The following is a 24378-nucleotide window of genomic DNA, read 5'->3' on the forward strand; positions in this document are numbered from 1 at the left end:
TATTTAGGAATTGAGATGGGAGGCTGAGAGGATAGCAGTCAACAGAGATGGGGCAAGTTCAATCCAATGTACTGCATTGACTCCGATTTGTAGTCTGCATCTTCCCATGGCTGTGTCACAAGGGAAGCTTCCTTGCAAGCAGCTTGGACTGTCATGAATTGACATAAGTCTTTTGTCACATGCTAGGTCACTGCTGGTGTGTGGATGAGAGAGGACGCTATATAGCCGATTCCCTGGTGACACGCTCAACAAACCGACCCCAATGTAAGTCACCTTCCTCTTCTCAAGTTTTCCTTTGTCCGTTCAGAGCGCAAAGCAGTTTGGGTGAATTGTTCATCAAACTTGGATTGAGTCAGAGCTCAGGAACTCTGAGTTCATTTTGTTTGGAACGGAGAAGGTCCCAGTTCAAACCCAGGCATCTCCAGGCAGGGCTGAGAACAACCTCAGCTTGAAGCCCTGGAGAACCACTCTCAGCTGGAGTAGAAGAAACGGAGCTAGATGGGTTGACTGTGTATGAAACAAGTTTATGTGGAATCTGCTTCAGAGGCAGGACTGAGCTAGATGGGTTGACTCAGTATGAAGCAAGTGCATAGATCCATCTACTTATACATTGAACTCGTTGCCAATGGGGAAGCTGGGTCTCGACTCAAGGCTAAAGCCCAGGCCCTTGAAGGCCAGGAAGCCCCAGATGACCATCCAGGAGAGGCAGACGGGGACAATAGCGAAGAGGGCCACTTGCAGAACCTGTGCCAGTGGGGGTGCGCTAGGGCCCACCAGCGCCGCTGCCGCTTGCCACAGCATCCTTCGCTTCAAAGCACTTTTTCCAGGGGTCATCCGGTGGGTATGTACATGGTGACAGATGCTCATTTTTATTAGTTTTATTTTTAAAGTACAATATATTCTTTTCACGACTATATTCCCAAGCTTATTCCCAAGACAATGTGTTTAGCATCAGGAGATCAGAAGCAGACTTCATTTTATTCCAGATGCTATGATTTAAGTGAGTTTAAAACACCAGACTGCATGTGCTCAGTGTATCTCTTCTTTTGCTTTTAAAATCAGGATTAACAAACTTTCTCTCATTTTTTCTTTAACATGTTGAGATTATAGGAGCAGTTCTAAAGCATGGAAGGGCAATGCAAGTGCAGAAAAGAAAAATGTTTGTTGTGTGTTTCACAATTAAATTAACACACTGGGCCATCCAAAATCTGACCCCTCCCCATCACTCCTGCATAAGACCATTACCTCCAGGGTGCAAAATTATTCCGCGCCACCACTAAGCATATGGTGAACGTTGAAATCGGAGCTATGTAACGGCTGGAAATGCTGTTGGTTGCCATTTTGCTTCTTGAGCGGCTCTGGGAGACATGTTTGCAGCTTCTTTTTTCCACCAGCCAAGTTTCACTGCGTATTTATGGGGTCTACTCACCTCTTGGCGAATGTGTTTGAAGCTGCTAAAATTCGTCCAGGGATAGTGTGTTCCATTATCTCTTGAGCCATCTGTGAGTTTGCAATGTTTGGCCGGGCTGACCTTAGCTGTTTCCATTTGGTGTTTCCAATACCTGCAACTGACAGCTAATCAGCATGGGGAACTGAGGCCTGGTTGTGCGGGCTGGAACTTGCATTACTGAGGAAGATTATTATTTTACCACAGGCCAAAAACTGTGTCAGCGCTCACAAGCAAACGCATTGATTTCTAGCTGGAAACCAAGTGGGCTGAAACAGAGCACTACTTCTGCGGACCTGTTTATTCCCTCATGCTTGCAGGCAAGTTGCTTGGGATCATAAATGTATTTGGATGATCACCAACCCTACAGATTTCCGAACACTCACATTTATTTCAAGGGGAGGAACTGGCGTTTGGTTGTGCAGCTCCAGCAATTTATGTCAGAGACCAGGAGCATGAGACTTTCTAGGTGTTGGACTGGAACACCTGCCAATCCTAGCCACCATAGCCATTGGTGAGGGATAACGTTGATGGGGACCAGCAGGCATTCACATATAACACTGGTCCTCTATTGGTTACAATGGCTGCCAGTTGAAGTCTGGGCCCAATTAAAGGTGCTGGTGATGACCGACAAAGCCCTAAATGGCTTGGGTCCTGGTTACCTGAAGGAGCACCTTCTTCCCTATGTGCCCTCCCACCCTGTGAGATTCGAGGTGGAGGTTCTGTTTCAGGAGCCTTCCTTGAGGGAGATCAGGAGGGTGACTACCTGGAGGAGGGCCTTCTCTGTGGTGGTGCCCCAATTATGGAAAGAGCTCCCCTGAGAGGCTCGCCTGGCACCAACACATCCGGTGAAAACTTTTTTTAATTTTCCTGTGTCTAGCTGGTCTTGACTTGGGTTTTATCATATTGAAGTGTTGGATGCTGTGCTTTGGTTTACTTTATTTGTTCTTCTATTGTAAGCCATCCCAAGAGGTCAGTGGTGGACGGATTAGAAAAGCTTTAAATAAATGAATGAATAATTGGACTGAACACATTAGTCCTTTCTGATTTATAGGGAAGGAGCCAAGTGGTCCCTCTGTTTGCCATTTGTGGGTTCTGAATGGGCATCAGATGGAAATTCGATGGGCTGCTTTGTGAGATGCTGAGCGTTCTTATTCTCCTTTTTGCCACAGCTGGTGCCAGATATGAAAATGCTCCTCATAGGCTACATCTTGATTTTGTGGTGTGGGGAGAATAAGGGTACCCAGCTGCCAGCAGCCATAGGGCTCTTGCCATCGCTTTCATCATGGTGGGAGGGAGACAGTTAATATTTGTAAGGTTAACTCCCCACAAAACCTTCCAATTTCAAATGCCCGTTCCTTGCTCAGCAACCTCCAAGGTTGAAGATCTAACCTCAACTTAAATACAGAACATAGTTCACATGGTTTGAATCAGGCATTTAATATTCTGCAAAGCATAAAAAAACCAAGAGCAAAGCACTCAAGCAAATACCATGATTTAAAACAAGGATCTATTTTTGTTAGTCTTGTTAAACTGTTAATATGTTTTAAAACTAGGAGGATTTTACCCTTAGGGATAAGAGGATCAGCGATTTTTGAACTCACCTAAATTCTCCAAAAATTACTTTTGAAGCTTTGTTTGGGTTGCTGCCATTTTTGTTTTTGACCTGCTTTCCTTTCTGGTTCATTCGAACAGGAAAAGTGCTTTATTTCAGAACAAAAAAGTTCACATTTCTGCATGCATTTTAAGTGTGTATTTAAAAATAAGAACCACACCCATAAACACATTTCACCAGATATCACAAATTTGGAAATCTGCAAATTTTGTTTAGGAAAAAGAGTGATCTTGCTCACATTTGGGATTGCAAACAGGTCACGTTCACACAATTTGCAAATGCAACTGGCATTCTCACAATCTCTATTTACTCTCTAGCAAAGCTGTGTCAGAATCTCTATCATGTCACCCTGACTTCTATGAGAAATCTGCTGTCCACACTTCATTGTGGTTTTATCATTGAGTCCTTGACTGGTCAAAGCTGATATAACATGTATTAGTCACACAGACAATCTAAATCTTTTCTTCCTGCCAGAGAAAATGAGAAACAGGTCTTTGATGACTGATCCCAGTATCTTTGACTCTGCAAAACTTGCCTTCCATGAGAATATCATTAGACTTAGCACATCTACGTGTGTTTGCGTCATTAGCTCTTCACCCCCTCACCCACCAAAAATATTTCCTAGAATCATAGAATTGTAGAGTTGAAAGGGGCCAAGAAGGCCATTGGATCCCTGTTGTGTGGATTCCAGACGGAGATGATGAAGTCATATTTCATTTCTCTATGGCCCAATAGCCAAAGCTATCAGAACAATATGTTATAGAGGCAAGTCCATCAGTGTAGCTTTAAAAATATGTACCTAGGGACTAATGAACTGCCATGCAAATGATCATAGAATCTTAGACTTGAAAGGAGCCAAAAAAGCAATTGGGTTCATGTAGGAAACCACCCTTCTCAGATGGCTGAGCACCTTGGTATTTGTGGTAGGGTGCTTCAAATACCAAGCAAGGTCTGAAAGCGTCTTTTGATGGCTTTGCCACATGGGTGTGAATCTGCCTGATCCTCACTTTTTGAAATACTGGTCCTTATTAATGATGATTTTGTATCAAGGTTGCAATTTTGCCATGACAAGCTATCTGCTTGCTTCTAGACTGGGGACTTTGCTGCACTACAGAAATCAGACACACAGGCCTGGTGCATGGATCCTTTCTCAGGAGAAGTCCTCCAGCAGAGTAATTTAGATTCAGATGGCAGAGCTCAGTGTAAGTGTCGATGTTTCCTTACCTCTGTGGCTTCAAACTGGCCAGTTCATGAAGGAACATTTCTGCATTAACTTGTTCACATGATGAGATGATCTTGGAAACTGTCCTCCAAGTCTTTCTGCCACTGGAAGGTGGTACCCAGGGAGAAGGCCTTCTCAGTGGTGGCTCCCCCTTTGTGCAACTCCCACCTCAAGGAGGCTGATCTGGTGACTACAGCAATGTATTTTCAGCATCAGCAAAATGCTTTTTAATTTTGTCTGCATCCTGCTTCTATGTGTATCATAGATTCTTTTAGTCCCAAGTTGGTTTTGCTACTACTTTCTTATATTTTTAGTTTTCTTTTGCTAAACTGCTTCAACATCTCTGTGTTGAAACCCAGCAGAAAAATTGGATAAATACTAGGTGTATGTACCTGCATTTTTAGATTAGATTATTGGTGTATTTTATTTTTTATAATATGCAAGTATGGTTTGAAGGAATCATTTTAGAGGCAAGGTAAGGCATAATAATTAACAAACTAATGAATAACCAAGGGTGTATCCATGCTGGGAAATGGATTGGAGTATCCTGGAAGAAGGGAAATGCCCTAGATGAAGAAAATGAAGAAAGGAGATGATGAACAGTGCAAGGAAGGAGAAGCAGGTGATTCCAGATGGTTACAGTGTTTCAGCAGCCACATGAAATGATGGGATATAAATTTAATTTAATAATAAACAGGAAATGGAATAAAACAGACTACTTTCCCATGCACTTAATTTTCCCTCTTGCATGTATCATCAATTCGATGATAAGTTCCAAAGAACAGGGACATCATGTTAATAAAATCAGAACGTTCTTAGCATACCTTCTCAAAAACCCACGCTGATGTTATTGGCTGTGAATCCTGAACATACGTGGTCGACATCTTTCTTTTACTATCTGCCTCTTCTTTTAAAAGGCCCTGGTTACTGCACGGTGCTGAAGGCTAAAGTTCTCTTACGGGAAATCGGGAGAGGTCACGTCCCCCAGTGTGAGAACGACACTGGGAACTTCTCACCTGTGCAGTGCAGCGAGGACCAGGGGAGCTGCTGGTGCGTCTTCGAGGATGGAGAGGAGGCTCCTGGGACACAGGTCCATGGGAGGATGCCCCGCTGCCAACGTGAGTCCTTTGCCCTTGGTTTAAAGCTGCCCCATCCAAGGAGCGGATGGAAAGGTGCCAGTTGGGTCCATAGGATTTTGGGAGAGAAGTCTGTTTGGAGAAATCAAAGCTTAAACAAACAAACAAAACAAAACGCTGTGTCTGAGATTGTACGTAGGGGGCTCATGTGCCCTACTTTACAGGGGAGAGTAACCTACTGATGGTTGTTTTTGTTAGTCGTGAAGTCATGCCCGACCCATCGCGACCCCCTGGGCAACACTCCTCCAGGCCTTCCTGTCCTCCACCATCCCCCGAAGTCCACCTAAGCTCACACCAACTGCTTCAGTGACTCCATCCAGCCACCTCATCCTCTGCCGCCCCCTTCTTCTTTTGCCATCTATTGTTCCCAGCATTAGGCTCTTCTCCAGGGAGTCCTTCCTTCTCATTAGGTGGCCAAAGTACTTGAGCTTCATCTTCAGGATCTGTCCTTCTAAAGAGCAGTCAGGGTTGATCTCCTCTAGGACTGACTGGTTCGATCTCCTTGCAGTTCAAGTGCCTCTGCAGAACTCCTTCCCACCACCCTGGAGACCGTTTCAGAGTTCTCTTGGTTCCTAGCAAGTGATAACCCCTTGTGTATATCTGTATAAATAGACTATGAATTCACTGGGCTAAATTCTTGGGAATTCATTCAAAGGAATTGGAATTCAACACTAGAAACATAACAGAGATCCTATGAAAGCCATAGGATGTCTAATCCCAGACTGGGATTTTCTGCAATGAATTCCAAAGTTAGATCTTGCAGTGCCCAACGCTCCATCCAAAAAGCTGGATTTTCAGATTTGGTCCAGCCAGCTTTAGCCATGTTTCCATTCCAAGATGTGTGGGGGTTTTATTTTCCTGGGAATGTTTTCCCTTCCAGTTTACTGCTGAAGCAAGCCAACAGAAAAAGGTATGGACTTTCCTGCAGTGGTGTTTGAAGATAGGAACATGGCCTGTCAACAGCGGTGACAGTCACAGTGGGAAAGAATAATAAATCCATCCCCATTATCAAAAGAGACAGTTTAAGCTGGAATTAGAGGTCTGGAATGCCCATTGTGTCCAGTGATGTTTCCAGTAAGCTAATCGGGTCCATATGAAAGTGATCCCTTCCAGGTCATTTTCAGCTTCCATCTAGCACAATGGGTAGGATCCAGCATTCCCTCATTAATGTGTGTGTCAGGGCTTTTAACGCCATGCCTATTAGTACTGGCCCTCTCCATCCTTATTCCTAGTACTGTGCCGTATTTCTCAGAGCTAGCAAATCAAATCAAATGAGACTTGATGTATCAAATCAAGAGAAATGATTTGGAAGAATTCCATGGGTAGATGGTACCCCTTCCATCTGTAGATGGTGCTGAAGGATGATTTTGAATGAGATCTGGATGGAAGCTGAGCAGGCAGCTGGACCTGATGGCCTGCTATGCCCCTTCCAGCCGTTTGATTCTGCGATTCTCCTGTCCAGCAGTGAAAAGTATTCTTGCAAAACGATTGCTAGTGCAGCTCAGGAAAACCTTTAATCTCAGCTATCTCACTGGATACCTTTCCTGTCCTTTCCTGTCCTTTCCTGTCCTTTCCTTTCCTGTCCTGTCCTGTCCTGTCCTGTCCTGTCCTTTCCACCATAAGTCAGAGATGACTTGACAACGCCTAAGAACAACTCTTTGTGTGTGTGTGGGGGGGTGGCGGGGTGGCATAGTATTTCCCATCATGTATCGCATCTGTTTAAGCAGAGATGCCAGCTTTCAGCATGGAACGCATCATGTGCTCCAGCCTGGACCAATGGCTCTTCCTAATGCTGCTGCCTTGCAAAGGTCAAAGAGATAGTCTGGCACCAGTGGGCATGAGGAGAACTGAAAGGAAAGAGTTGCACTAGAAATTATCCTGTGGTCCAAAGAATTTCTGCAGGATCCATTGGTTTCATCAGTGCAAAGCATCATCAAGCAGTTGTCTTGTATACTGTGGAGTGAAAGAGGTGACTTGAGTTGCCTTTCAAGTGGACAAGACCAGTTGTCCCTCCGCAAGAGTTGCACTGGGACACAGAAGGCACTGGGCCAATCTGTCCATTTCAGAAGAGGGAAGTATCTGGAGGAAGATGCTACCCTCCAAGTCTGAACTGGCAGGATGACCTGTTCAGGCTGGACTGTACGTGTGTGTTTTGGCATGCGCACACATGCAGCACACAAGTACTGACGCATATAGTTCTTCACTTGTACTAAGCAGGTGGGGAACCTTTTCTTAGTCATAATTATGCAAGACCGAATCACTCAGATAAGAAGCTGTTGCACATTTACTCAGAGGCAAGCAGGGCTGGATCCTCAGGGTGCAGAGATTAGGAGGCTGTGTGGATGCTTCATGGGAAAGATGGATTTTGAGCAGAGGCACAAAGATGTCTCCAAACTGAATTTTTCCATGATGGCTCCAGGTCTTTACCTAGGCTGCCTCTCTCCTGGATGGCTTGTGATTGTGTCTTTCCTATTTCCATCTGTAGCCTGCCTGTCTCACCCCCAGTGCTGAACTGGTGGAGAAGGCACGATCTTGATCTCCTCCAGCATTTTCTCCCCAGGTCCTCAGTGTCGCTTGCCTTTTGAAACCCCGGAGATAACCAACGGTGGTGCTTTTTGCGATGTGTCCCCTGAAACGCCAAAGGTTCAGCAGTGCCGAGTGATTTGCCGCCCGGGCTTCCAAGATGTCTCTTCCAGTGGGAAGATGCTGCTCTGTGATGTGGAGGCTCGACTCTGGCTGGGGGACACCCCCCATGCTCACACCTGTCAGAGTAAGTATAGCTGTGAAGACTCTGCTTGTTTGCCTGGAGCTGGCTTGTGGTTAGTAGTAATTTGTGTCTGGCCATGAGAACCCCAGGTGTGATCTTTGGGCCACTTCAAGCAAGAATGATGGGAAGGAAAACGTTTTTATTTGCTGCACCGTACCAGGCACGCAAGCGGCAGCGGTGGGAGCAAGATACCCTCTATCGTTTATGAAGCCCACTTAGCCGTTCTGTTCGGTCTCCCTTCCACTGAAGGGCTTGTCATCGTCCTTACCATCACCACCACCACCACCATCATCAGTTTTATTTCTGTACCACCCAATAGTCAAAGTTCTCTGTGTGGCTCACAGAATTTCTCAAAAATACAAAACAGAAATACAATAAAAACACAGATACAACGAAAGCATAATGTAAAATACCAACGTGCAAAAAGATTAGAATGTTTAGACATCTAAAGCAATCTCAGTAAGAGTAAACATTAATAGAACAGCCCAGATAACCCAACATAAGCCATGAAATGCCTGGGAAGAGTTTTATCCTGAAACCCAAAGGTGACAGCATTGGCACTAGGCAGGCCTCAGTGGAGTGATTATTCCAGATTCAAGGGGCTACCAGTGAGAAGGTCCGTCTCTCTGTAGCCTCTGAATCTCTCCATCATGTCTCTTTGGGGCTGAAAAGGACCGTCCAATCTCCAGGCTCCTTTGATTTTTTAATTCAGACTGTCTATCCAGTTACATTCCTATTTAGTGCTTGAACAGGCAGGGGGCGAGGATCCACCTGCTCATAGGACTCCAGTGGGGTGCTGGATGGTCACCTGGTGGACGGAATTCTGGACCAGATGGGCTCTCAGGTTCTGATGAGAGGCATCGAGGGTCAGCCTTGAGGACTGAGTACCCCAGTGCCATTTCCTTTATGATCTGAGTACCATCCAGGACACCCGGGAGGAAGGCTAGGAAACAATTACATCACAATGCCTCAACTTTTGCTATAACCATGGATAAGCCCATGCAGTTGAAAGTGTCATGAAATGAATACCTAATTGGCTGATAGCAAATTCTCTATTTTTATTGTGTTTTTAAAAAGCAATTTCTCTCCATTTCTTTTTTATCCAGTCCCACCTTAAAAGCACTGTAAGCCATTCGGCACATGTTGTAAAAGTTGCAGCTTGTCTCAAAAATCATTAACAGCAAGAAGCACCTCAAGCAAACAAAGTATCATTTCTTTCGCAAGATCATTTCTTTCACAGTTAGTATCTCTGTTTCCCCCAAGAGCAATATTGTAGAACATCAGAGAACTTAATAGGAGTTCCTTCGGATTAGGAACTATTCATGAATTGTAGTGAGAAGATAATATAATTCGCTTCAGGACTTTTTGTAAAAAATGCAGTAAATCTTAAATACTCCAGCTCTATTCTCCTAAACACACATGCCTGAAATCAAGTTCCCGTGATTTTGGTAGGATTTTCTTCCAAGTAAATGCACTTAGGATGGATTTGAGAGAGGTGCTTACTGTGAGCTGAACAGATGAACACCAGATGTTGAAACTTGGCAGTGACTGTTAGTTCACGTAATCTCTGAATTTTGTTACTTCTGAATTCTTTTCCTTGAGGCCATTGGTGCTTCAGGTTTATTGCCATCTTTAAAGCCTTGCTCACCTCCTCCTGGCATTTTGAGACAAACTTTATTTTTCTTGGAAGTATAACAACCGCAAGGAACGGGGAGAAACACTTCTGCATCTTGGCTCTTCTCAGCATGTCCTCTGCATTCATGTGCTTGGCCATCTGGGCTCGAAAAGAGGGGCTATGACCTGTGTATAACATCTGAGCATTGCCAAACAGTGGAGAATATTCATTTAATGTTTGACATCATCGGTGGTACTGCTTTTTCCTATATCGCTCCCCAACACATACACACTCTCAGCATGTATTTGCAAGGGCACTACCTCAAACGGAGCGTCGATCCATTTCACTGGAGAAGTCTCTAGACTGAATTTGGAGCCACCACCAGCTCCCTCCCTGTGCTGCGGACCCTTTGCTACTGCATCCTTGGAAAGGATAGATTAGGGTTGATTTGGTGTGTGTTCTGCTGTCTCCAGAGTCCTTACAGATTCTGGAATGGGGGCAGAAACTGAATGGCAATCTGGAAGTAAAAAGGGGGTCTTCCGAATTTTTCCAGAGCAGAAACCTACTCCAGAGCCTGTCCTTCTAATGTTGATCAATAAGCCTACAGGCTCAGCTATTGGGTGGTATAAAAATGAAATTACCAACTAAATAAATGTGTCTGGAGAGGATGAAGCATGGAAGTCGAACAAATCCTCATTTTTATAAAATGCCACTGCAACTCTTGTATTAGAAAAATATGTGATTCAAAGAAACAACTGTCTTAATTTCTATCTCCTAGTCTAGTCTTTTTGGTGGAAGATATCCATCCGTCCATCCATCCATCCATCTCCTGCATGGAATGGGAGGTTGCAAATACATTAAAATTAATAGTAAACCAAGGTTTTAAGGAGCCGTATAACAGGCCTTTCATTTTCTGGTAAAAAGGCGAGATAGAACTCTATTCATTTATTTAATTATGCCTCTTTCCTCTGGTCCACTTTCAGGCCTTCAACCATTCCAAAGTGTTCAAACTCAAGCGCAGTTTCAGCTCCTTCTTCCTCCTGGGAAGGCCTGCAGTCCAGACTACTCGGGCTTGCTAGAAGCATTCCAGGTGTTCATTCTGGATGAGATGAAGGCCCGTGGCTTTTGCCATATCCAGGTACTGGCCCTGTTAATCCATTTGAAGTAAATGGAAGCAAATATGCCTCATGGTGCCTTTGCAAAGCTTCCTGAGGCTTTGGTACACCACTGGGAAGCCGTGTTTCCTGGCTCTGTTTTGATCCTAATTCCAGTCAGTTCAGAATATCAGTCACTATCCCACCCTCTGCAAAGGTGTAGACCAACGAAGGCCACTTAACTCCAGTAAAGTGGAATTTGGTTGTCTGAAGGAGAGCTTGATTCCTACCTCCAGGTGACAACAAAGACATTTTCACTGTTGCTCCCCATGGATGTGTTCAACATGAAGGGTGAGGAGTTTTGCTCAGCCTGGTGGTCCCACTTATAATGCCAGAATGCTCTTTGTTGTGATGGAAACCATTCACCAAGGAAGAAATGAACCTTCGGACGTTGTGGAATCATTCATATTTCTTCTCTTTGCATTTGAGGTTCCACAGTTTGGGATAATTAATTCAACAAATGTGCATAGGAAAATCTGGCTCATTTGCTCAATGTAAAAAAAAAAAAAAAAAAGAAAGATTCGTATCCCAGTCATTATTTTAACAATTGCTGAGCTACATAAAGCACTTTCCAGTTGGCCAACCTTATTTTAAAAGAATGTAATAAGTTCACCATGACCATAATAACCAAGAACTTCAGAATGCTTGAGGAACATTGCTGAATCTGCCAATTTGGGGTAGAACAAATTTAGTAGCCATTTATTTTCTATATGTTCACAGAAGTTTTCAGTCCAATGGTGGGGATTATTCTAAGGAACATAGGAATAGAATAACAGCCGTTGCCTCTGTCTTCATCAGTCCTAACTGTACCATAAGATGTTCATGAGAGGAACCATGCTGGATGACTTGCCGAATAGCCAAACTATGTTTCAGGAGCCAGTTACAAAACCCAAGACAGCTGAATAGATAGCAACAGGTAGATAGGACCCACCTGTTAAAAGATCAGTCTGCTTTCTTTCAGGTGAATAACTTTGGACGTCTGGTGTCTGTTCCTCTCTGTGGAGATTCTGCTATACTAGTTGAGTGTTTGACTGCAGACCGTTTAGGGGTGAACATTACATGGAGAATGTTGCTTGAAGATCTTCCAGCAGCTTCACTTCCTGATTTAAACAACATCGGTACGGTTAGATGTTTTTCTTTGTGTGGCCCATTCTGCAGAACTTATTCTTGACCTAATCTTCTTGAAAGATCCAGGCATGTGCAAATCTGTCAGGAAAATTATGAATGCTAGAAATCCAAGAAGTGATTTTGCCTTCCCGTACCCTGAGGAGTGGAATTTCAGAAATTCCCTCTGTTTGACACTACAAAACCTGGCTTAACTATGTTGAAGGATAGAATTGTGCTTAAATGAGATTGTCAAAGACCCGGTGATCTCCAAATGCATTGGATTAAAACTCCCATCACTGGGAGGATTCCTCAGTAGTAGTTGTACATGTAGCAACAAATAAAAAACAAAACATTAATTAGGGTTTTGACATAGGCTTGGTACTCTAGCAAGAAGAATCCTCCTAAAACCAATCCATCACTGAAAAGGCTTAGAGACATACCATGAATTCCAAGGTTATGTTTCCAAGATATTAATCTCTGGATTAAGCTCCAGACCCATCAGCGCCTTTATAGTTCCATTCCGAGAAATCCTGCTTGCTTCATTTTCCGATCTGGCATTTCTTAGGCTCCCTGAGTCTGTTTGTCCTTTTCTTAATGAAGACCAAATCTAAACTTCTCCAGAAGCTGTCTCTGGATGGAATGTGGCTGCATGGTTACCAGACTGGCAATCTATTTGCTTTTCCTTCTGTGCTGAATCATGGGGGAACAGAACTTTATAAGCTTGCCCTTCCATATCCTATTCATCAAAGAACAAGCTGTTTTTAGACATGCATTCAGATTTTGTTTCAGGAGGCCCTAGACCCCCAGGAAGACTTTTTAGATCGGTTCCGTTGCTATAAAAAGAATGGCTGCAGGTTATTTATTTATTTCTCTGCCATGCCATAGTTCGAGCTAACTGGACAAGCTGTGGCAATTCAAAAAAGCAGGCAGAGAATTAAAACTAGTTGACAATAAAAATACAAATACAATAAAATGCAGCATGGAATTCCAACATGCAAGATTTCAAATCATTTAACAAACTAAAACAATTTATATCAAAATTAGAGCTGCTAGAACAACACCCATGCCCCATCACATGCCAATAAATGCACGGAAGCAGGGGGCAGTCTTAGAGAAATGTTGTTGTTAGTCGCGAAGTCGTGTCCAACCCATCGTGACCCCATGGACACCATTCCTCCAGGCCTTCCTGTCCTCCGCCATCCCCCGGAGTCCACTTAAGCTCACACCAACTGCCCCAGTGACTCCATCCAGCCACCTCATCCTCTGCCGTCCCCTTCTTCTTTTGCCATCTATTGTTCCCAGCATTAGGCTCTTCTCCAGGGAGTCCTTCCTTCTCATTAGGTGGCCAAAGTATTTGAGTTTCATCTTCACTTAGAGAAATATGAAGTCAATATTTCTTTATTTTTTAAAGACTGGACAGGATACATGTCTGCAGGTTGATTATTTTGTTGTGTGCTTTCTGTTCCTTATAGAAAAAGCAATGGTGGGGGAAAATCTCATTGGCCGCTTCGAGTTGATGATCAAGAGTCATGGCTTTGTCCTGCTCTTGGACAACAAGCAATTTCCAGCAGATGCTTCCATTCGTTTCATTGGAAATGGTGACTTCGCTTCATCTCCCCAAGCTCACCTGGGTTGTAAGAAAGGCTTCCAGAAGGTTTTAAATGCTGGAGGAGTGGCCCCAAATTCCCAAGGATGTGGTACGTGCCATCTAGGGATGTCGACCACATCTGCAAAGGACTCAAATGAGTTTGAATTTCTAAGAATCCAATCCATGGTTTTTCCCAAATTGTGGTTTTGTGAACTTTTTAGCATTATGTATAGTTATGCAAATTTACTCACGGGAAATACAATAGAAAAAACTCTACCATTCTCACATAGACTACAATGTGAAAATATGCGTATTGGGGGGCTTTGAATATTTTTCAAGGATTTGCATATTTTTGGGAGTGTGAATTTGTGCCACTCTTGAATGGGTGGAAATAGATACAAATAGATTTTCATTGATTGGGCAACAGAGCGACAGAGATCTGACAGTCTGCAACACAGAGAACCAATTTCATAGGGTCTGCACATCTGTAGTGCTGTCGGGGTTTTATCGGGTTTTCTGGTTTTGCTTTCATTAGCAGCCACTTTTAAGCAGAACTTGTAAGCGAGAGAATGTCTAGTGAGCCTGTTCATTGGCCCGTGAGTTTGCTGTTGCCCCGGCATCGTACCACTGTGATTCTCCATGTCATGGGAATGGCCAGGCTTGTTCCTTGACTAAAAACCGTTCCTTGGAAAGAGGATTCTCCTTGATCCACCCTTCACTTTTTCCACTTTAATTTTATCTCATTTCATGATGACATGACCACCTGAGTCATTGCCATGTACAAGGCTACCTTTGCATGCTAGGATGGGCAAATTATTTTTACTCTTGCTGTAGGAAGAGCTTGCACCTCTTTTGTCTAATGGTGAACAGTTGGTTGTGTGCAGAGCCCATGCTAGGTGCTCCTGATGGCTGGTATCCCCAAGCAATCACTTGGGTCAGCAGCTCTTAAATTCAGCCATGGACATGGGGACAGTGGAGCTCAGTCCCAAATCTACATGCCCAGGGCCAGCATCGGAACCAGTCATCAAGGTTCACCACTGATGCTGGCCCTGGGCCCCTCTTTAATTTTCTTGTACACAGGCCCACCATTTTAATTTCCCGGAATGACACTCATATCGCTTCAGGGCATTGTGGGAAATAAAGCGGTGGCTAGATCACGCAGTCCAGCTTTGCTCAGATTGCTTTGCACTGTGCTTTCCTGATTTTGTTACTGGAGAAGATGATCAGAGTCCAATGACTTTGCCCCATCGGGGGGCACTTGGCTCAGTCCCAAGCCTAAACCTAAGTGAGCCTTCCATGCATCAGAGACTATTCTCCCTGTGGGATCATAAGACAAGCCCACAAGTGAATAGGAGCTGGGTTGTGTGTCAACAGGAATGCTTTTGGATCACTGCCTATTTCATCAAAATTCTGAAAATTCTTTTCCACACAGAAGCGTATCCTCAACCTTTCATTTCCTTTCCAGTTCCAGGCACTTGTTGGGTTCATATCAAAGCTTTGGTTCCACTTAGCAGCTCTGAGTGTTTCCAAATCCTTAGTTTATATGAATTAGGACAACAGTCTAATCAAGTACAAATGTTACCATTTTCTGCTCTGGCAAAGGAGAATTCCTCCATTTGTGAAACTCTTTCCCTGCAGTCTCCTCCTGCCAGAGCTGGAGGCTGGAATATATTAGGCCCCTGCCTTCTCACATATAGATCATGCATTCTAGGCTTGCTGCAGTCTCCAGATGGCATATTTGGTTCAGTGTTGTGGAAAACTCCAGTTATTCCATATGGTAATACCATTGACTGTATACTTGGCTGTGTGTTGTGGTGGAAACTTCAGGAGACTGAACTTTCCAAAGTTTGCCTTCTTCGACAGCTCTTGGAATGAAATGAGGCTTTTCAGGACATGCAGTCCCAGAGATCTTGCCAGCACAAAGCTCACATATAAAATTCAGAAGCTTTGCCAGGTAGCAATGTCAGTCTCTGACGTCTGAAAATAACCTGATAATTTATTTCTCCATTCTCCACTGTCCCTTTCGTTAACATATAACAAGGAGGCAGAGCTTCAATAAGTTCTAAGATATTAAAGGAAAGGCAAATCCAATGCACAACTTCTGTGATCTCACCCATTTTGATGAGTGAACATTTTCTATGCAAAAAATGCAGTTTGGGTTGATTGTCTAAGATGTTTTCTGAAACAACACCCTGGTTGTCCCCCAGACGATGCCCTTGCTTGTTAGTTCTGTGCCTCTTTCCACAGGGACTGTGGGTCTTCTTACTGATTATATGGTCCAACCAGGCAGTGTTCATGAAGCCATCATGGTTACCTCATGGTGCTACGCAGCTCACGAGATGTGGCTATGAGGCAACATCACAAAGCCAAATCAGAGTGAAAGCAATGTTTTCTGCCATCGCTCTGAATAGGAGAATATTTTCTTCCTCTTTTGTTCTCCCCGCCCCTGCTACGTCAGTGCTGAAATGGAGGGAGGGATTTTAACAACAGATTTCTTTCATTTTCATGAAATGCTCTCTACCTTGGTAGCATCTAAGCCCTAATATGTTGTAAGGGTCCCTGTTAAATGTTGACAAGAATCTGAGAGAAAGGAATCCTAGTTTTGACATTTAGAAAATTAAGCATATGTCTACCAGGTCTGAGTCTTAAGATGTTAGCAGTTGCTGCTAGGCCTCACCTGATGGGTCCTTGGTCATAAATGTCTTTCTCAGGACTCCTGATGTATTCCCAAGAAGCCTGAATCTCCACTGATACCAGTGGGAGAATTCTTTCTCGGCTTACTTGCCATGTAGGGAGTAACTTTTAAGGGGGATTGTGTCTGTATAGGGAAGGCTAACCCTCCCCTTCACATGATAGAAACTCCCCTTAACCCCACATCACAGTTAAGCATAGAAAAAACCCCCTTCGTGTTGCATTAATGATGTTTTGCTTCCATGCTTCATCGCATGAGGTAGAGGGAAGGAAAGAGATGTAGGGGAAAGGGTAGGAAGAGACTGCAAATTATTTTAAGAATTTATTTAATTGGATGTGCTTTGGAAGATACATTCATTGCTTGGCTTTGACGTCCCTGAAATTCAAAAGAATCTAAGCCATCCTTTCTACATTTGCATACACACATGCTCACACACATTTTACGAAGGCACGTGCACATTTTGTGTTCTGTGTGCCTGAACCACAAATTTCTGAAGAACCCTAGCAGGGAGATGCACCTCTCACCAGGCTTTTCACAATTTCAATGAGTATTTCTAAGTTTTGTTGAAAAACGTCGTGTACTTTTAATTTAGATGTAAATCTTAAAGGGAATGTTACTTCTTGAGCAGTTGCTGTGTTACTAACAATTTTAGCTTAGGAATGGGGTGCTCTGGTTCAATTTATTGCAGCAACTCATTCTCAAGAACTTTTAGAACCCCAGACATCCTAATGCTGCTGCTGGGATATGTACATATGTATACATTTGTGACTCCTGAGTCTATGTAAAGTTGCATTTGGATTCCACCCAAGTAATAAGCATCCCCTTCTTTGCAGTGGTCTGTCCTCCAGGCACCTCTTTCCAGAACGAGAGCTGCATTCCATGCCCTTCTGGATTCTATCAAGACCAAGCAGGAAGCCTTCTCTGCATCCAATGTCCTCTGGGGAAGTCGACTGTCTCCACAGGAGCTTTCAGAGCTGAACACTGTAAGGATCTTGAAAAATTATGCTCTTCATCATCCCATAGATGTTGGAGAGAGACTGGTTTCCAGGCCAGGTCTTACAGCCAGGATCTGACTTCCAGGAGAGCAAGGCCTCCAGCCGCAGAGAGTCACCATCCTGATTTTTGGGGGTTCCTGCAACATCAGCTTGCCCCATTCAGCAGGGTCTCCTGACTCTCTGCATAGCATATCTGGGGAATGAGAGCGGCTGCCAGGAGAGGGAAAGGATGGGAGGCCTGCTTCTGCTAGTTCAGTTAATTCAGCATAAATCTGGATCCTCATGGGCCATTCAGGGACCCGTCTGCAGCTATAATGTGTGTCTGCATACAAGTGGAAAGCGTGTGATCATCCTTCTGTGGACAGGTGGGGGCAGAGAGGGGCAGCGTGCGGATGGAGAGGGAAGGAGTGGAGCTTGCCGCTCCACTCGACATGTTGGGCCAGTCCAGAGCTATGTGAAGGTGTGCATGGATGTGTCATCTGCAGCGACCGTCTACCTTCTTAACGGGCTCGCTAAACTATCATTGGGAAGTCGTTGGGTTGGCTAAGCTGCTAGCTGCAGTGTCCAGTAGGAAATGACTCTCTCCATATGCAGAGCCACTGAACAGAAACAAGGATCCCCCTGCAACTCATTTTGACCAATGTATTATGGTTATGTGGGCCACAACTTGTGGGATTTGTCAGACTGATTTAACTGGAATACGAAAGCCAAGAGCACATTGCGTCTGCTTTATGCTAGAGAGTTCCTTAAATTCGCCATGGTGCCAAAATAATTGGCGCATGGTTGAGACCTGCTTGAGGACAGTCACAGCGTCTTGCAGATCCTCTAGTTATGCTTCCAGCAAGCGCTTTAGGGGCCACTGTAGCTGGGATGAGAACTCCTTTCGGTCCGAGAGCTGTTTCATTTTGGAGAAGCTTTTTGAGCTTCATTCTTGTGGGAGGGAGACTGACAGCAAAGGGGCTAGGCCAGAATAACGAAATTACCTGGACACTTCAGCTTAGTGCTCTTATTGTCAGCTAGGAAGCCTTAGAAGAGGCTTTTCAACATTTTAGAACAGGAAAAACTGCACCAAGAGACTGAAAATTCAGTGGTGGGGGAAACATGGTTGGCCTTCTGGGGAACTTCTGGGAGCCAGATTGGGGCCCCAGGAAGGCTGGATTTGGTACTGTGCCTGAAGTTCTGAACCTCTGCACTATCATTTCTACAGACCATAATACAGGGTAGAAGTTGACCCTCTAGATGTTGCTAGACTGCAGATCCCATAATTCCAGACAATTGGTTAGAAAGGCTGGGACTCACGGGAACCGGAGTCTAAGAGCATCTGCAGGGCCTTAGGTCTTCCATCCCAATATAGAGAATTCACTGTATGTTCAAGGTGACAGAAAATCCCAGCTGTAGGACCGACTGGCTGAAATGTTTTGCACTTGAGAGACGAAAGCAAGCAAATAAAAATGCATCGCAAGCCTGTCTCCTTCCCATTTTCCTGCTGCAGGTGTCACGGACTGCCAAATGCAGAGCCAGGGTGTGCGGTGCGATGCAAGTGGCCAATACAGACCTGCCTATGAAGACCCTGCCACTGAAAAATCATTCTGTGTTGATCGCCTTGGGGAGATACTGGACTGGACTGAAACGGAGGGCCCACTTACGGATTCTCAGTGTTCAGGTCAGTGGACCAGACAAGCTTTCATTATATGCAAGTAAATCCTCAATTCAAGCAATGCATGCTTGAGTTCACCTTGGGGCAGATTCGGGGGACCATTGGCCAATTGGGAGCCACCTAAAAAGTAGCTCAGATGGTTGTGTCTGTTGCCCCCATCCATGTTCAAAGTTCATTTTTTCCCATGTCTCTTATTTGCCTTGGGTACAAAGAAGTAGTAAGTGTGGTTGCCTGTTAAAGAAATCCAGAAGAGGCCGGTCAAACCATTCAAGCTCTGAGTCTCAGCGGTTGTGTCTTCCTTCCTCATCCTATCTGCATTGTTCTTCTACTTCTTTACATCTAGTTGGGGATTGTGGGAATGGCTGATCTTGGAGTGGCAACCTGTGGTTGTATATGTAAGGATCTGGATACAAGCTTTTAGTAGCCACGCATGGGACCTTGGGTGGGCAAATGTCCATTTTTTATTTATCAATTGAGTATTTAAAATCTCAAGTTCCTTTTGCCCCAAATGTAGTGAAATTTCTGAACTTCAGTAAATTCTTATCAAAGCTAAACTGAAATGAAATCCCCCCCGCAGTTCTGCTTGGTGGGTGTGGAGGACAACTGTCAGAGCATCACATGACCAAGGCCCATGACGAGAGGTCCACCAGAAGGATCAGAGAGTGAGGTTTGCCTTCAGCATCTCTGCTCATGAGCATGACATCATCACCCTCGCATTGCAGTTACATCCCACCTTTTCTCCATTGGCAAGGAACCCAAGTTAGCTTGCATAGCCCTCACAGTGGTTGCCCCTGCAGAGAGCGAGAGCCTCACAGTCCTGTAGCATTTTAGCCAGTGATGCGTCTGTGGACCAGGGCTTCTTCCTCCCATCCAGTCTATGAGGATCATCTAAGGGCAGAATTTTCAGGAGAGATCACCTCCTCCAAATGTGCCTCCCAGGCCCTGACAGCATCTTGGAGCACCTTCTCTGGGGGCCGGCACCAAGAAGTGCCAATACGAGAGCAAGCGTTCTGCAGACAGCAGCCTGATGTTGGAACCCCCTCATAGAGTTATACCTTGGCTCCTTTGTTATCGTGTCCTTTTTGTTTTCCAAAGCTTTTGAGATCTGGGCACTCTAATTTGAGTAGATTTTAGATCTGCGGTGTACTTTTAGGAGTTATGCGTGAGTGTTTTTGGACTGTTCTACTTATGACTGCCGGCCTCTTCAAGTTGCTTTTTATTGCTTTATCGATCAGTATTGCGTTTTAAAGTTTTATTGCCGTAAGCCTTCCAGAGGACAGGGTTATTGGGCAGAGGACAAATATGGTACATGACAAAATGAAAGCTGTCCTAGTTGGGACATGCCACAAGAAGACAAGACTTCTTGGGGAAGAGAATAATGCCAGGGAAAGTTAAAAGCGGCAGAAGAAAAGGAAGACCAACCGTGAGTGGAATGAGCTCTGAAAAGGAAGCTGCAGGCTTGAATTTTCAGGAGCTCAGCAGGGCCAGCAAGGGCAGTGTTGGGTCCAGGGTGGAGGTTGCAAAACACCAGCCAGAGGCACCAGGATCCAGGTAACACAGGCAAGAAGTTATAAATCCAAAGAACAATCCAGTAACAAGTCCAAGCTGCAGTTTCAAACAGACCGAGGTGGGTTGTGGAAGGAAGTAAAATCCGGTAGACAAGAACATAGTCAGGAACCAGGGAGTCAACATGAGAGGGAACTGGTACCTGGGAGTAGGATGAATGACAAGGAGTGGCAAGGTGTAGCAGGCAAGGTCAGGAATCGGAGCAGGAGGAGAGCCAGGAGGGCAGAGTTCACGAGCAGGGCAGGGATTCAGGCAGCAACTAACCAAACAGCTGGAAGCAGCACAGCAAGCCAGGAGACCTTCATGCTGAGCCGAAGGCCTGTTCTTCTCTCAGGGCCTGTTCTTCTCTAGGTCTTTCCTTGGGGCTCCCAGCTAGTGCTCTTTAGGCTCAGAGGCTCCAGTGGAGCTATGGAGCCGCAGAGCAGGGCTTCACTCCTGTGCTTGGAACTCAGAGCGGTTCAGACCTTGAATGTCAGGCCGTTCTGGAGGGCATCTATTCATGGTTATCTAAAGGAGCGCCTGCGTCTGTATTTGCCCTCCCACCCCCTGAGATTGGCAGCAGAGGCCCTTCTCTGGGAGCCCTCCATGAAAGATATTAGGAGGGTGAGTACCCGGAGGAGGGCTTTCTCTGCGGTGGCGCCCAACCTATGGAATGCGTTCCCCAGAGAGGTCCGTCTGGCGCCGTCATTATTTGATTTTTGGTGCCAGGTCGAGACCTTTTTATTTAAAAGTTATTTTAATTGTTAATTGTTGATTATTTATTGGGTTTTTATATTGTGCCGAGATGTCTCCAGATTTTTTAAGGTTAATTGTATATATTGTTTTTTGTAAGCCGCCCCGACGCTCTTTGCAAATGGGGCAGCATAGAAACATTTTAAATAAACAAAGAAATGGGGTCACTATAATTTGGAGATGCCATGATGACACCGAGCAACCAAAATATAAGTAAGATCAAATATAAGGCTCTGTAAAGTGCGGCTTCCACAGACTGAAGATGGACAGATGTGATCGATCTTGGGTGTTCTTTCATTTCAGTGCTCAGACGCTTTGAAAGAGTCCCTGCTTCAAGGCTCTCCTTCACAGCAGGGGAGGTGGAGACGGTTGGCTCCAAGACCATCCAAGGAGAAGCCAAGAATGTCCTCCAGCAGTGTGCTGCAGGTGAGAGAGGGGCTTCCTGTTTCCAGTTCACCAGAGAGGACAACCCTCCATGCAAAAGCCCAGAAGCGGATTGCAGTTTTTCTTTTCCTTTCTCAGAATGCTGAAGGCAATCTGCAAGAGGCATTCGTGGCCATGGCTTATTCACTTATTCCATCTGCCCTTCCGTATTCATGGTGGAGGGTGCCGTTCAATGGGTGAAAGTCAGGAAGGCTATTCTTCCCACCAGTGATGCAGGCAGAATGACTTTGCAAACAGGATGCTGAATGAGATGGACACTTGGTCCTATCAGCCTGGTGCTCCTTATGTTTTTATGATCCAGCACGACTGTATTCACATTCTTAGCCAGTGAAGGAAGGCAAGCAGGTGGGAAGGAGATAATCAATCTGTCTGGCAAGCCCAGGGAAATTTCCTAGAACTTAAAAGAAATGTTATAGAAATGTAATAATAATAATAATAATAATAATAATAATAATAATAATAATAATAATAGGGGTTGAGGAAATTCCAGGAGGAGAAGGCTACCCATGGCTTCTAGTGCCATTAGCTAACTCCAGCATCAGGGGCAGGTCACCTACGTACACAAGTAGCTGTGGAATTTCCCGATGCTTCCTCTGTTTTTACATTAGTCATTATTTTCATAATTTCTTCAACACACAGAGACCCCATTAAACATGTCCTTTGTGAATGTAACCACAGCATGTTAAAAACTGGGAACTTGGTATACATACCAAGGGTGCCCTAGGTACTATACACCTTGGGCTTGGTTTTTAAATTGCATTAATTAATTTTAATTAAGTTAAATGTGTTTGAAGCCTGTAGTACCACCTTCAGTCACTAGGTGGAAGCCTTTCCTAGCCAGTGCATACTTTTGCTGTTCATATAATTTGAAGCCAGGGAAGATTAGTCTGAAAGACAAAATTATACAGCTGTTTCCTCTTCCATGCTGTGGGGCAGCCCCTGCTCAGGTGAATGAACCAGACAGAGCCCTTCCTCCGGAAGGGGCCATTATGACAGCTCTGTAGTTTTGCTCAAAGTCCATATAGAATAATATTTTACCACCGAGTGCTGAGACAAGAAAAAACTACACATTTTCAGGGTGTAAGATTTTTTCCCTGAGATCAGCTGCTGATTGGAGAAAAGGGTTTTTCCCTGCTGGGAGGACCGTACAGACCTGAGGAAGAAGCTGACAGGCTAGATAAGGAACTTGCATGGGCTGGAGGCTCCCCATGTCTGCCTTCGTAGCTGGTCTCTTTGCAGGTTTCCACAGTTGAGAAGAACAATCTTAGCATGTTAGCACATTTGAATATGGTGGCCCGCAAACTGGCCCCAGTCTAGTTTGAAAGAAAATGGAATTTCATTATCACTGCTATTGTCCAGTGACCCTGTAACCAAATTCCATTCCCATGAGAAATATACAAAATCAGCATGGTATACATTATATTTCAGTATTTGAATTAGAAAGTTTGCACAATCCTATTCATTCCAACAGGATTGATGGACATCTCTACATTCTGTGTAGTTTTTAAATAGAGCCATTGCAGCTGTAGGGAGCAGAGGGAGAAAAATGGCGTGGGTGACAGGTCGCCCCCTCTCCAAGTCCGCTCATGCAGGGGCTACTTTAGTCCTTTAAAAAGCCTCAGTAGATCTGTTAGTGCATCTCCTGCTATCTTGTTGGAGTGCACACTTTGTCTGTTCCAGCAAACACACATCTGCACATGCAAATTGCCCTGCAGCATCTGAAAGACTAACAGATTTATTGCGACAGAAGCTTTCATAGTCTATAACCCCCTTCCTCAGATTAGGATGGGGAAAGCTTTCTAGCTATTAGGCTTTTGCTAAGAGCAGGAAGCATCTGGCTTTAAAAAGCTGGCAGCTCCCCTTTTAATGGGCCGAAGACAATAGGTAGCTAATGCGGTTCTCATCAAACAGACACCAGCGCTCTCTGCTTGAAACACAGAAGGGTTTTCCTCCTCCAGTGGCTAAATATAGGACTTATGACACGTGTCCTTTGTACTTTCAGAGTGTGAGGAGGATGAATCGTGTGGGTTTCTCACGTTGTCTGCTGTGGGGACGGGAACACTGTGTGAGCTATACAGTGCTCGGGAGGCCAACTACAATTGCTCTGCTTCGGGACGGGTAATTACTAAGTGCCCCTGAACCTGCTGTGCTGATGAATTGGGGACTATATATTTTGGATGGGTACCTGTCCCCTTTGGCTTTTGGCAGGTATGTCCTTGGTGTATTTTAGAGAGGGTGATGCCACAGGCTAGAAACTTTCTCTCACACATGCCTTTTCTTTTCTCTCTGGCGAGCTAGTGGCCCCATTGCAGTGGCTACACCGTAAGTGGCACACTTTGGAACAGGCCAGGGCAGGGTTCAGGGCTTGTCTGTTTTCCTACCTTGGCCTTTACAGTCTCGTCAGATGCTGAAAATGCTACTGTTGGTCAATCAAAAAGCAACAAATCCCAGCCAGCTACCCAAAGTATTTTTAACTGATCAACCAACGGGTTAGTTCTGCATTTACACATCAGAGTGCCTTTCCCCACGCTCGATCTTCCCAGGCACTGCACTTAAGTGCCAATCCTCCAAGAGGCTCAGAGGGTGGCAACCGGGGGAGGGCCTTTTCTGGGGTGGCCCCCAACTTTGGAACAGCCTCCTT

General features: G+C 44.8%; 1 protein-coding gene across 1 annotated transcript in view; it reads left to right on the forward strand.

Annotated features, from left to right (window-relative positions):
* The window catches only part of TG (thyroglobulin), a 155591-nt gene that overhangs the window by 20665 nt on the left and 110548 nt on the right, over window positions 1–24378 (forward strand). Inside the window, exons 13-24 of the mRNA XM_044450405.1 lie at window positions 187–264; window positions 1655–1767; window positions 4153–4264; window positions 5202–5402; window positions 7981–8190; window positions 10786–10940; window positions 11918–12074; window positions 13536–13760; window positions 17177–17326; window positions 18831–19001; window positions 21597–21719; window positions 23740–23855. Of these exons, the coding sequence (XP_044306340.1) occupies window positions 187–264; window positions 1655–1767; window positions 4153–4264; window positions 5202–5402; window positions 7981–8190; window positions 10786–10940; window positions 11918–12074; window positions 13536–13760; window positions 17177–17326; window positions 18831–19001; window positions 21597–21719; window positions 23740–23855 (1811 nt within the window). The remainder of the gene's footprint in view (window positions 1–186; window positions 265–1654; window positions 1768–4152; window positions 4265–5201; window positions 5403–7980; window positions 8191–10785; window positions 10941–11917; window positions 12075–13535; window positions 13761–17176; window positions 17327–18830; window positions 19002–21596; window positions 21720–23739; window positions 23856–24378) is intronic.

Source organism: Varanus komodoensis, unplaced genomic scaffold, assembly GCF_004798865.1.
Source record: "Varanus komodoensis strain SLA01 unplaced genomic scaffold, ASM479886v1 scaffold66, whole genome shotgun sequence".
Taxonomy (NCBI): Eukaryota; Metazoa; Chordata; class Lepidosauria; order Squamata; family Varanidae; genus Varanus; species Varanus komodoensis.